The sequence below is a fragment of the Brachyhypopomus gauderio genome, chromosome 2 (assembly GCF_052324685.1).
Source record: "Brachyhypopomus gauderio isolate BG-103 chromosome 2, BGAUD_0.2, whole genome shotgun sequence".
In the NCBI taxonomy this organism is placed as follows: Eukaryota; Metazoa; Chordata; class Actinopteri; order Gymnotiformes; family Hypopomidae; genus Brachyhypopomus; species Brachyhypopomus gauderio.
Window position 1 is genome coordinate 2,387,344 of NC_135212.1, and position 13,335 is coordinate 2,400,678.

The following is a 13,335-nucleotide window of genomic DNA, read 5'->3' on the forward strand; positions in this document are numbered from 1 at the left end:
TAAACGTCACTGCACCTCAAACAGGAATGCCACTGTCAAGCAAATAACAGAATGGGCTCAGGAATACTTCCAGAATGCATTGTCAGTGAACACAACCCACCGTGCCATCTGCCATTGCCAGCTTAAACTCTACAGTGCAAAGAGGAAGCCATTTCTAAGCAAGCTCCACAAGCTCAGACATTTGCACTGGGCCAGGGGTCATTTAAAATGGAGTGTAGCAAAATGGAAGACTGTTCTGTGGTCAGATGAGTCACAATTTGAAGTTCTTTATGGAACACTGGGATGCCATGTCATCTGGACAAGGATAACCCAAGTTGTTATCAACGCTCCGCTCAGAAGCCTGCATCACTGATGGTATAGGGTTGCATGAGTGCTTGTGGCATGGGCAGCTTGCATGTCTGGAAAGGCACCGTTAATGCAGAGAACTATGTTCAGGTTCTAGAACAACATATGCTCCCATCTAGACGTCATCTCTTTCAGGGAAGACCCTGCATTTTTAAACAAGATAATGCCAGACCACATTCTGCAGCAATCACATCATGGCTACGTAGGAGAAGGATCTGGGTACTGAGATGGCCAGCCTGCAGTCCAGATCTTTCACCTATAGAGAACATTTGGTGCATCATAAAGAGGAAGGTGCAACAAAGAAGGCCCAAGGCGATTGAACAGTTAGAGACCTGTATTAGACATGAATGGGAGAGCATTCCTATTTCTAAACTTGAGAAACTGGTCTCCTCTGTCCCCAGACGTCTGTTGAGTGTTTTAAGAAAAAGGAGGATACCACACAGTTGTAAAAAGGGCCTTGTCCCAACTTTTTGTTGACACCATGAAATTTTGAAAAGTCATACATTCTCTTAGTTTAAACTTTTGATCTGTGATTTGTGTTCTAGGGTTAGGGTTCTAAAATATTAGATGTTGGCACCTACACATCATTGTATTCAGTTTTTATTCACAATTTTTTTAGTGTCCCAACTTTTTGGGAATCCGGTTTGTAGTTTTTTTAGGTCCCCTTCAGTCATTGAAGACCGATCCTCAGATGATCCTAACCTCTCCTCCCAGTACAGCACCGTATGCCGTAACCTTGTTGACAACACTTCCCCCTTTCTGTCCTGTCCTGTAAAGTATCCCCACCTGTATTGACTTTTGAAAACTACAGACGAGTACCACCTTCCTGTAGAAGCTTGACCGGCCTGACTCAATGTCATACTGAACACACACGTGGATGCACTGACTCTGAATTAAATGGTTCTTCTCACATACAGTCTGCACGTCAGAGTGTCTGTACCACTCCATCCAGAGACAGACATACATTTTCATGGAGAGTGTGCACACTTCTCATAAGTGAAGCAACAGACGTTGAAGGAGATGTTTCTTCAGAGATTACTTTGACTGCTTTAATCTTGGATACCAGGTCCTCCTACTTATAAAAAAAAAAACATTGCTTATCAAAGATGGTGCTGTATTCTCAAATGAGGTAACACAAACCTTCAAAAGGGCACATGCTGGATCACTCCAGATGGAAGTGATTGATCTGAAAGCTTTCATTGCAGTAGGAGGGACGTTTGGAGTTTCTGACCCTGTCTGTAGCCTGTGCAATAATGTCGCCCCCTCTCTTACCTACTGGCATTACTTGTGGCTCCATGTGTAGCTGTGACCTCTTTCTTCACCTCAAACACACAGAATCACCAATTAGCACCTACATACGTGCTTGAGAATGGCATCGATTCCAAGTTTCAAACAAAAGCTCACTTGTCCCACAGAAAATCAATCAGAGTGGGGAACTGAGTGTGTGAGGAAGGCAGCCATTGTGTGAAAAAATTGCACATAGCAGTTTTGTCCAAAAAGCCTTGCTTCATAAGATCTAATGTGTTAGGTAAAACTTCATTACCCTAAACTTCAATTTTATCTAATGCTACTTCAGTAAAAAATATAATAAAAATAAATATGTAAATAAACAAATAAATAAAAATTATGTTTCTGTATTCAGGGCAAACCAGAAACATTAGCAATGAGTCATATTTTCATTTGAACAGGTTTTGCTTTATTCATCTTTTATGAAACTTTGCATGCTTTAATTATATCATAGTATATCCTAGTTAAAATTTGAATAGCCTCGCGGTGAAACGCAGTGCATGTTATGGTGCTTGAGCGTATGTTCCGAGTAGGTGGCGATAGTGTACTTTTCAACCACTAAAAACAACCGAAGAAGAAGAAGAAGAAAACTTCAATTCCCAAAGTTCTTTGTCATTTCAAAATGGGGTCGGCCAGGTCCATTCTGAACGGATATTTGTTTTACGTACGTTACTAGCTAAATAAATTGCATATATTATTCAGTTATATCCGTTATTATAGCTACAGAAGAATGGGGATTATAACAGGACTGCTGAGACAATTCTACAGGAAATCGAAACTATGTCCGGTCATTAATTTTAGATCCGCGTCGGACGTTTCACCTTTAAGATGTGAAATTAAAGGAGATTTCAGTTGGTTGTGTGGCTCATCTGTTGACGTTTTAGATGCAATACGCGGACACGTTGAAGTCAGAGAAAACTTTATTACCGAGGAAGAGGAGAGTGCTCTTTTCAAAGAAGTGGAGCTAGGACTAAAGAAAAAGAAATATGAGTTCAACCATTGGGATGACGTACGTAGCCTTTACTGTTAATAACACAGTCTAAAATAGTTATCGAGCTACTGTAGAGAAGCAGGAATACATGTTCCGTTATTATCTCTGGATTCTGGCTCAGCAGCATTTAGAGAACAATAATGTGCATATATCATTGCATAGGCCCCACACTTCTATACTTGAAATCCTTGTGGCTGTGGCATGAATGACTGGGTCGAAATTTGGAAAACTTGTCTGATATAACTATCTAATTTACCAATAATAATAGTACCAATATTATTATTGTTGTCGTGATCATGATTTAACCCCTTAAAAAGGTCTTGCTTAACTTCAAAAGTAAAGTCATTTTGATATATCATGTATCAGTACTTTTATGTGGTTTAACTGGGCCATTCAGGCCATTCATGGTTACAGGGAGACAGAACGGCTGCAGTGGGGTAGTGTGTGCGCAGGAATCCTGGCTCGGGTTAGAACCACTGCCTTTCCAGAAGGCAGCCCCCTGCTGGGACCCGTCCATGTTCTGGACCTCGATAAGACGGGATACATCAAGCCCCATGTTGACAGTGTGAAGGTGTGGCCCGCCCCGTCCGCTCTACTCTCGTCGGTCATCCTTTCATCTGCTTTTAAACAGTGATTTGTGTCCACCTTGTCTCCTTACTAGTTCTGCGGTAGTACTATCGCTGGGCTCTGCCTTTTATCCGATAGTGTCATGCGACTGGTCCGTGAAGAGAACACAGCAGACTGCGTGGATTTGCTATTAAGTCGTCGCTCTCTCTACATAATGAGGTACAAAACTACATCACACCACCATTTCCTTTTTCTTAATATCTAACCTACTGGGTCTTCCTCGTACCCAAGTCTGTGATATGGAATGCCTAAAATGTGACTGCCATCTTGGTCTACAAGCTTTGTTTCGCATCAGTGGATGTGTAGTATTGCCTTCATGTCAAGAAGTACTCCAGATGATGTTCTCCTTGCACTCTCAGGGATGATGTACGGTTTAAATTCACCCATGAGATCCTGAAGGACGAGGAGTCTTTTTTCTCAGGACACAGAGTGCCACGCGAGCGACGTATCTCCGTCATATGCCGCAATCTTCCTGTTTAGATGTGGAGCTGCAGAGTGCCACTATGGCTGTGTACACCAATGAAATGCAGCAACAGAGTTGTAATCGTTTATATATATATATATACACACACCAGATATAAATGCAGAAATGAGTGGCATGACCACAGTTAAGTGGAATAAACTACATGTTGCAACGATTTCTGGATGTGTGCTCCCCTAATATGATTGCTGCTTTTTCTCTTTATTGGAGGGCAGTTGGGACACAAGGGGCAAGTTCATTCATTCATTAATTATTCGTGTTTGACCTGTGATTGCCAGCAACTCTGGGTCAGGCTGTTTCTGCCCAAAGCCATTAAAATGAATAGATGACCTTAGAACTGCAGCTGGGCTCCCACAGCTGCCCAGAGGTTTGCACAAATTATTTGCACATCCACTGACAGGAAATTGTGTAAACCTTTTGATACTGCATATTTTCAGTGTTAATTTCTGCATGATTAGACTTTTCCACTGTGCAGCAAACATGAATATCAAGAATATCAAACTCCATATAAATATGCAAAAACGTGGTCTAAAGAACATTTTACCTCAAGTGAACTGGAATTTCTAACATTTGGTGGACTGTAGAGATCACATATTTTAAGCTAGCATGACTTCACAGATGAGTTTCTCATAAAAAATTAACACATTTTATTTCAAGTTGTGAACTAAAATAAAAAATTTGAAAACAAATACTTCTGTTTGCATCCTGTGATGTGTTGTGTCCATCTCCACACTCCTAGCCTTGTGTAAACCAACCATACTGTCACTTATGCTGAAGCTTACAACTATCAATCCCCAGTGTTATTTTCTGCTTATTATTCTTTACACGTTCAGGCCGTTCTGGTGGTTCCTGATCCTAACACTCACCTTGTCAGTTTATATTCTATCACTTTGAGTTGTATTGAGAGAAGGAAAAACAACAAACAAAAGCATACTGAAGACTCCAGGACTGGGGTTGTGAAAGCTCCAGACCCCTCAACCTGTCCTCTCATACCCCCGTCTAGCACGTGTCCTTTCTTAGGATTCTTTAAACACAGAATAAACTAAAAGGTGTTATGTGCCTCTACTCCACTCATTGGGCAAGCGAACCCTGAGTGATGAATGAGGCAGCCCCCCCCCCCCCGAACAAGTGCGCAAGGCCCTCCCTCCTGTCTCTAAGGGCGGGGTCACTCGGTGAGGAAGAAGTGCATTTTGTCGTTGATGTTCTTCCTCTCCGGGTTGAGCTTCTTGAGGATCTGCGCGAGCACGTTGACCGTCTGTTCACTGCTCAGGCCTGTGCGCTTGGTCTGGAACTTCTTCAGCAGGTCCTTGGTGGTCATGGGCTTTCGGATGAGGTAGCGCCTCACAGCCTCCTCCGTCAGCTGCACGTCACTGGAGGCAAAATAAAAGAGGGGGGAAAAAACCACTAACTGGTGCCATGAGAGTGGGCAGGCATAAGGGAGCGTAGGGAGGCATAGAACGGGTGGGGTACCTGGAGCTGGGGGTGGATTTGCCCGAGACTGGCTGGGGAGTGCTCTTCCCCGAGGGGCTCTGAGAGTTCGGATCCATCTTCAGTCTCTTCGCAGCTGGAGCCTCCGCGCTGGATGTAGCAGCCTGGCGCTTACCTGGTGGGGCACAGCCCGAGCACAGAAGACGGGCAAGTCAGGGCAGGCGGAAGACGGACAAGAACGAAAAACGAACTGGGGTGGGTTTCCCGAAACGTTCTTAGCGCCAAGTACTTCTTAACCTCGTACGCAAGAACGAGGTTACGAAGTAATTAGCGCTAAGAACGTTTCGGGAAACCCAGCCCTGGTCGTTAAAAACAACAAGTTGCAGGATTTAAAATGCACTCTGGTGAAAGGGGGATTGGCCTCGATGAATCCAGGGTAATTCCGCACGCACGGACCTTGCTCCAGTTTGCTGGCGGCGGCGCGGAGGGTGTTTGACGTGGCGGCGTTGTCGATGGAGGGTGTTCCGGGGCGGCTGCCCGCTCTGGAGCTCCCGCCCGAGCCCCGGCCTCCTCGCTTGGGAGGGGTGCGCTTCTTCTGCACGAAGAGAACAGTCATGCAGCCACACATCTGGAACACTCAGACACGCACTCCAAACACCCACACACACACACACACCCTTACCGCCATGAAAAGGGCAGAGGCCGTCTCTCCGTCGATGTCGCTGTCGTCAGAGCTCTCGGACTCACCGCTGCTATCTGCAAGACACCAGAGAACCTCGTCCTTCTACTCAACACACAGCAGTAAGAATACATGACCTACACACAGGCTGCATTTCACCATGAAGGCCCTTTCTCCAGCTAACCTAACATGGCTCAACAAAAAGTAATGGCAAGAAAACAGCCAGGAGACAATAAAGGAGCCATCACACACACCTTTCTTTTTCTTTTTCTCGACCTGTACGGGTGTTTTCTTCCCATCATCTTCATCTTCCTCCTCTTTGTTGTCTTCCTCATTCTTGTTTTCTTCCTCGCTCTCCTCCTCACTCTCCGATGCCTCGTCAATACCTGCCAGTTGAACATTGCTGATTAGATTAAAGGGGTGCATACAGAAGGGTTAAAGCTAAACAAGCTTTTTGACCACTGACCTTTAGGGACATCATCTCCTTTGTTGGGCTTGACCTTCTCTGGCTCCTCCTCCTCAGAACTGCAAATGAAATCAAAATCGGGTCAAAGAAGATCAGGTACAAGATAGCATTTCACCTGAATGAGAGGTGGAGGCAAAGTTGTAAGCTAAGTCTGGGATCATCGGAAATATATCTGCCAAAAAATAAAATAAAAACATCCCCAAATATTTCAAACAAAGTTTCAGTTCTCCACTGTGGACTCATTTTCTTCCTAATGCCTGCCTGCTGTGAATGTTTAGTGCAGTTCCATCAAGAATCTACTTTCCCTAAGTACAAAACAGAGTTTATATGATCAGCCGGAGCCCTGCCGTTACCTGCTCTCATCGGACATGTAGTCCACTTCCTGTCCCTCGAAATCTCCATCGTCGCTGTCCTCCACACCCTCCTGGTCGCTTCCCTTCTTCTTCTTCTTCTTCTTCCCCTTCCCTTTGGTGTTGCTTTCCTTCTTACTCTTCGACTTCCCCTCCCCATCTGCAAACAGCGATGGGGAAAAACGCCTCCGAGATCAGCTACGACCTCCGCAACGTCCACCGACCAATCGTGCGACGGCGGCGGCACTCACCCTCCCCCCCGCTGCTGTCACTGTCGTCGCTGCTCATCTCCAGGTCGTCGTCCAGGTCGTGGATGCGCAGCTCGCCCCCTCGGCCCCCTTTCTTCTTCTTCTTTTTCTTCTTCTTGCCTCCCTTCTCACCCTCCTCATCCTCGTCCTCGCCGTGCTCTTGCTCTCTCAGCCGTCGCTGCAGCATGATGCTGAAGTGGTTCACCACTTTGTTCCTCCTGGACGCCAGGAGAATCGATATTAAAACGATTCTGTAGTGAATTTGGGGAGCCGTTTACTCGGGGGGGGGGGGGGGCGCACGCTCACCTGCCCCACTCCTCCTCGGCCTCCTCGGCCGTGAGGGTGCGGTGCTTGGCCTGCGGTGTGAAGTTGTACCACCCGTGTACCGGAAAGGCCTCGAAGGCCCCGTCGGCGCACTGCGTGAAGATGTAGTAGGAGGCGTTCTCCGTCACGCCTCCCTTCTTCTGGCCCTTAAACCTGATCACACAGCGTGCATTACTACCGGAGCGTTGCCGTTGCCGTTTATCGCTCTCGCGCGCTCGCCGGATACCTTCTTCCCGCCTTGCCGTTCACTTTGAGGATCCACGGCTGGTCCTCCACCTTGAACTCGCGGGTGACGATGCCGTACTTCTTCCTGCGTGCCTCCTCTCGCTGTTTCTTGCCAAACTCGCTGCCTGCGGCGCCCTCCGGTGTCTCCTCCTCCCCGTACATCCGCCGGTTGCTCAGGTCTCGCTCCATGCGTGCCTGTTTGGATCCAAAAGCATACAGCCCATGAGCATCAATTGGGGGGGGGGGGGGCAGGAATTGAGAGACACACACAGGAATGTGAGGTGTGCCAGAGAGACAGCCAACCCTGGAACAAAAGCAGCACCCTTGAAACAAACCTGAGTCCATGTGGAACAATTGACCTTGTCACCAGCATTAAAAGCCATGATGTTGTACCTCTTGCTGGTATTTCTGTTGGCCACAGAAGAAGTGGTGCATTAGCAAAACTCATGGCTTGGATACAGACTCTGCCCTTTGACATTATATATACACAATGGCTCTTTTTAACTGACAGTTCTTAATTGTTTTTTTTTAGACATGCATGAAAATCAACACAAATGTAACAGAAGTCTTCAAGATCAAAAAAGTGCCTTCAAATATTCTTATAGTGTATCCAAAGATCATATTTGGATATATAGTATCTACAGTGTATTGTTTTAAAAGACATGTAGTCACAGCACTGCACTGACATTGAGAACACAGCCAAGTGACAGAGATTATACACAGGAACATATGAGCTGAACACTCCCAAGGTCCAAATGGGAGCAATTTAAGAATGTTAGAGAGCCAGAAGGCAAAGATCTTGTGGGTCCACCAGATTCAGACAGATCCAGATAACTATGTATTTGCAAACCAACCAGACACAGAGATAAGATGCAGAAAACAGCAGTAGTATTAAGTAGTAATATAAGTGGTAGTCCCAAGTGTGATTGCCAAGCTGATTCCAAGAATGGCAACATAAATCCCTTAGTCCAGAAGAGCACAATCCCACCCAAGGAAGAATACTCTACACTCAAAACAAAAATAAAAGGAGCAACATTAAACTATTTGATAAAGGCGGAGCTGCTGCTGTTTGGACAAAATACTCTTACTAGAAGGAAGCAATCAAGCAGCTCTCTTATACTACATTATTTTATTTATTTTTTTTACCAACTGTTCAATCCTTACCTACATATGTTAAATGCTCATCACATTGTGCACAAATCCTTAAATGCCTGAAAGGACAAATGCTTTGAAAGTTTGTAAACTGCCATCCCTAATGAAGATGTCTTGAGAGCTTTAAAGCATTTTCTTGATGCAAGTCTTGAGAAAAGCCCTCCCACGGATAGAAGACTGAACTTGTGTTCATTCTGAACCTTCACCTTTGACTCCAAGTACATGTAAGAGGTTTTTGGTATTGCTACATACACAACAGAAGAGCCATGAAGATACCATTTTTGCATATTACAGTGAATTCTACAGATTAATTCTACTAATATGTATTCTTTTTTAAATATCATCATCTATTACAAATCCACAGACTTGTATTTTATCTATTCAGAGAATGGATGCATTGACCTATTTTTAAAAAAATCTGCCGTGAAACCGCCAAGAACTCCATTGGTACTGATTCATCATCCTACAAATAAAACAGTGGCTAGAAGTGCACTTAAACACTAAAATCCTCCAGGATGAAGCAGAGACTGCGTGTTTTAAAGATGCACTAATCCACTAATCACTTACAGATATGCTCATCAGGATATCCTTGTCAAGAGCAACATAAATGACCATTCAGATTTTAAGTGTAGTTCTGCGTGTTCTTTTATTAACACCATCACTAAAATAACTGGCACAAAAGGATCAATTGTCATCAATTCATTCTCATGTATTACTGCATTTAATACAAATGTGTATTGTGTTAATGACATATCAGGTTGCATTACCAAATTCATGGCAGCAATGAAATAAGGAAAAATAATTACACTCTTGGAAACTCACTGAATGAATGTGATGATTTTAACATCTTCATATACAAACTAGTTCCTCCTATTAACTCAGAAACACTTTGCTTGCAAGGACCTCTTGTGTGTGCGTGCATTCATATTGTAATGCTAAAATCCACCGAGAGGTTTACACCTGTATGGATATACTTACTTGGGAACTCTCACAATGTACTCTGTTGAAGAACTGCTACCCCCCTAGGGCACAAATGAACATAAAGACATTTAGAGTTTATATATGGGTCATTATCATTATAAAGTGCCTTTCAAGGTCCCAGTCAGAATCACACATTTATTTTCAATTTAATGTAAAATAATGATGTTTTGAGTTTTTATTACAAATGTATAATCATTAACACATATATCTATACTATATTTACCATCTTGGAGTTATTTTTTATTAATTTGTACTATTTTCTTTAAGTGTGTGTAGGCGATTTTGCCATGTCCCTCTCACAATAGTGGGAGCAACTATGAGTATAATAAGTCATTAAATTAAACAAAATTAAAATTATTTTTTTATGGTCTTATTATTATTGACAAGAACTTTCATAAATGGGTAATTCTAGTAGTTTCCAACAGATATATAATATAAATATTAAGTATTTAATACATGTCCCTCAAATCAGTGTCCACCCTGTCATTATGTTGTAACTGGCCTTTTAATGCGGTAGCTGATGTCATCTGTGACATCACGACCACCAATTTGATGATCTTCAGTGATGGCTGACACATATGACCCCTTATCAGTAAGTATTTACACCTTAATTTCACAATTTTCTTCATATTGTCTTTCTTGTTGCATGGTGTCGAGCTTAACATGTCCACCCTATCATGGAGAAATATTTTAAAATATTATTATTTTTCAAAATTTTTAAATATTGTCATATTTATTTTGAGGTCACCTTCACTACTGCTAACTCTGCTAGCTAAGGGGCCCCCATGTGCTTAGCAATTGCAAATTTTAGCTGAAAATGTCCACCCTATCATTGTCCACCCTGTCATTAATACTTCCCTGATAGGGTGGACATGGTGCATGACAGGGGGGACAGGTGGATAGTTTTTTGACAATAATGACAATAATAATGTAATAAAATAACATTATACACACCTCTTGTTAACAATAACAATTAAAGTCAGACTGCTGGTTTAAGGGTGTCCTGCATCTGTTTTAGTTATGAGTGAAAGAGGAGCTGAAATAGCAAAACGCTACCGGGAGCGCCGTGATGCTGACCCTGACAGAAGAAGACAGTATCTTGAAAAAGAGAGGGCCAGGTGGAAGAAGGACAGAGACACTAGAAAGAAAAGGGGGATTGATGAGCTGAGTGAGCGAGAGAAGAGGGCAAAAAGAAAGAAGTGGAGAGAGGCAAAAAAAGCAGCCAGAGCAAAGTCCAGGGCCATAGTTTTGCTTTTGTCAGAGACACCACCCAGCACTCCTGAAACTCAGCCCCAGCCAGGGCCCTCCAGGTTAGAAGTTGTTAAGTTAGTAAGAGATTAAGGGTTTTTCATTACATCTCAGATATAATGAGAGGAAGGTGGGAGGGGAGAGTACAGAAGGAACAGGTGCAGAGATGGAAACCTGGCTCCTTGGCCAATGCTGCGTGCGGGCAACTTGTGTGAACATTTGCCCAAGAGTGGGTGTAAGGCACATTAACTCTTAGTTCTCTCTAGTTTTGTGCCCCCTATGTTTTACAGCACATACACACTTAAAGCCCAAGACCTCATGTTCTCACATACAGGTCATACATCCTCCAGGTATACCAGGCATACCTCCTCCCCACCATACACATAGTTTATATTGCCCAACACGTGGTACATTTCTGCCGACATTTTCTTTCGGAAAGTTTTAGCAATTCTGCAATTTAACCACTATAGCACTTTAAATCACCCCCCCCCCCCTCCCAAAAAAAACTGAAAGGTAATGAAATGAGTGCAGGAGAGGAGGGAGAAAGGTATGTACAGAAAGGTAAAGTCATGATATAAAAAATTGATATGTTTAAAGAAAATCATTATAATTATCTTTTTGTTTTCCAGACAAAGACGCAGAGGGGAAAGTATGCGAAGGAGTGCAAAGAAGAAACTGGAAATTAAGATCGCTGAATTGGAGGCAATCCTGTTGAGTAGGCCTACGCTAGATGTTTTTTGATGTTCTGTTTTGATGTTCTGTTGAGAAGCATATGTGTTCTGATGTTGGTGTATGAATTAACTGAGTACAGTTTATACCTAACTCATCCTTTTTAATGTTTTTCTGTACTTAATGAATTGCATTTGTCCACCCTGTCATGTAATTTTCCACCCTATCGTGCTGATGTCCACCCTGTCAAATTTAAGTTTAATGAAAAAAACTAAATATGTATTGAATATAAAGTAACCCTGTGTGTGATTTCCTGATGTCCAAATGATGACCAAACAAAACCATTAAAAAGTTTTGCTAGTTACATTTGTTTTTGTCATTTTATTTTAAAAACAATGAAGACCTATGGCCATCGCTGTAGATGAGCTGTAATTTTATTCTAATTTTAGTATTTCCCAAAGAATTTTCCCATTATCTGAAATGTATTAACTAGAAGGGGACACAAGACCTTTCTGAAAAGGTATGTTTTATTATAATTATTTAATAAAAAACATATAGCTGAAGCTTACATTTGTCCCTGACAGGGTGGACATATTTTGCAATATGCCCATATTTTGACATTCTGTATTTAATTTATAAAAAGTGTTTAAGCTTGACCAATATGTATTTTTAACACTCAAGGGGCAGCTTAATAACATGATTATAAAATGAAAGGGGAAATCTTACCTTTTTCTTATCGAAATTACAATGTCTCAAAGGCACTTTATAATGATAATGACCCATATACACATCGTTTAGTACACCATTGGTGTTTGCTAGCACCTTGCTTTAACATATTACAATGAACACGTGGCTGGTTCGACAGCTTATTTTGCAAGCGTTCAAAGAGAAAGTATTTGTGATGTACAAGTTTTAATTTGTACATTACCAGTGATGCCATAATTGTAGACGTATTTCCTTCAGATGGAAGTGAAGCTCCCTTTGCAATCTGGGGGATTTCACAATTTGAGCATTACTCCATGCATGGCGCAGATTGACCTCAAATAACACAAGAAATAATGGTTCGTCCAATTACTGAATGCTTCTTAAAATATTGCTTAGACATCTAGTGAGCACGATACGGTCTAAATGAGTTAACTACGATATCGTCACGTCAGTTACCGTTTTCCCATTACCACATAAACACAACCATACTCCAGACAAGTCACTTTTCTTCTGTAGGACATTTTAAATAGCAAAACAGCACGTTCTCCAAACAAACAAACAAACAAACAAACCAGACACACAATTGCGCGCAAACCCAATTACCTGCGAAACGCTACTGTAAGCAAGCTATCTTGGTTGAGGGATAAAACGGGTAATTTACTCAAAAACCAAACGACATCTGCTTTCGAGAATCCATAAGAAAAAATAGAAGGAAGCAGAAGTGAAAACAAAATAAACGAGGATCGAAAAACAACCCTAAATACGCGAATTTTGCACTAACTGAACACAAGGCAGGCGTCTCCTAGGACGTACGCCGTGTCTTTCTTCGCTTGTTTCGGTTCGTGTGTGCACTGCCACCCAGTGGACTGGAGCCGCAGCGCCTCCGCGTGATGGTGCTGATAGGGTTTATTTATCGACCTTGACCTAGGACATGTGATTAATACATGTACTGATACAGAATTGCTTTCTAAGGTAAATAAAGAATGTGACACTCAACTATTTCAAATGTCTCAGACTGACTTCTTGTTTATTTATTTAGTTTTAATTTATTTATTTTTATTTTTTATTTTTCCCACCACCCCTCTCTTCGGAGGACTATTGATACTTTATTGTTTATTGTTTATTCAAT

General features: G+C 42.4%; 2 protein-coding genes across 3 annotated transcripts; one reads left to right on the forward strand and one right to left on the reverse strand.

Annotated features, from left to right (window-relative positions):
- Positions 1–2,239: 2,239 nt before the first annotated feature.
- alkbh7 (alkB homolog 7) lies at positions 2,240–4,422 on the forward strand. Its single transcript, XM_076982328.1, has 4 exons — positions 2,240–2,641; positions 3,021–3,194; positions 3,285–3,409; positions 3,610–4,422. Exons 1-4 carry the CDS (start codon positions 2,363–2,365, stop codon positions 3,728–3,730), a joined length of 699 nt encoding a protein of 232 aa, XP_076838443.1. The 5' UTR covers positions 2,240–2,362; the 3' UTR covers positions 3,731–4,422.
- On the reverse strand, positions 3,677–13,068 carry gtf2f1 (general transcription factor IIF, polypeptide 1). 2 transcript variants are annotated; one of them, XM_076982326.1, is made up of 14 exons: positions 12,810–13,068; positions 12,430–12,489; positions 9,582–9,625; positions 7,787–7,859; positions 7,453–7,646; positions 7,209–7,379; positions 6,906–7,120; positions 6,658–6,814; positions 6,305–6,363; positions 6,093–6,224; positions 5,842–5,915; positions 5,616–5,754; positions 5,202–5,334; positions 3,677–5,101 (listed from the first exon to the last, which is right to left on the reverse strand). In XM_076982326.1, exons 2-14 carry the CDS (start codon positions 12,439–12,441, stop codon positions 4,897–4,899), a joined length of 1,608 nt encoding a protein of 535 aa, XP_076838441.1. In that variant the 5' UTR covers positions 12,442–12,489; positions 12,810–13,068; the 3' UTR covers positions 3,677–4,896. The 2 variants fall into 2 exon arrangements, with proteins under 2 accessions (XP_076838441.1, XP_076838442.1); XM_076982327.1 differs by having other exon boundaries at positions 12,430–12,539.
- Positions 13,069–13,335: the final 267 nt, after the last annotated feature.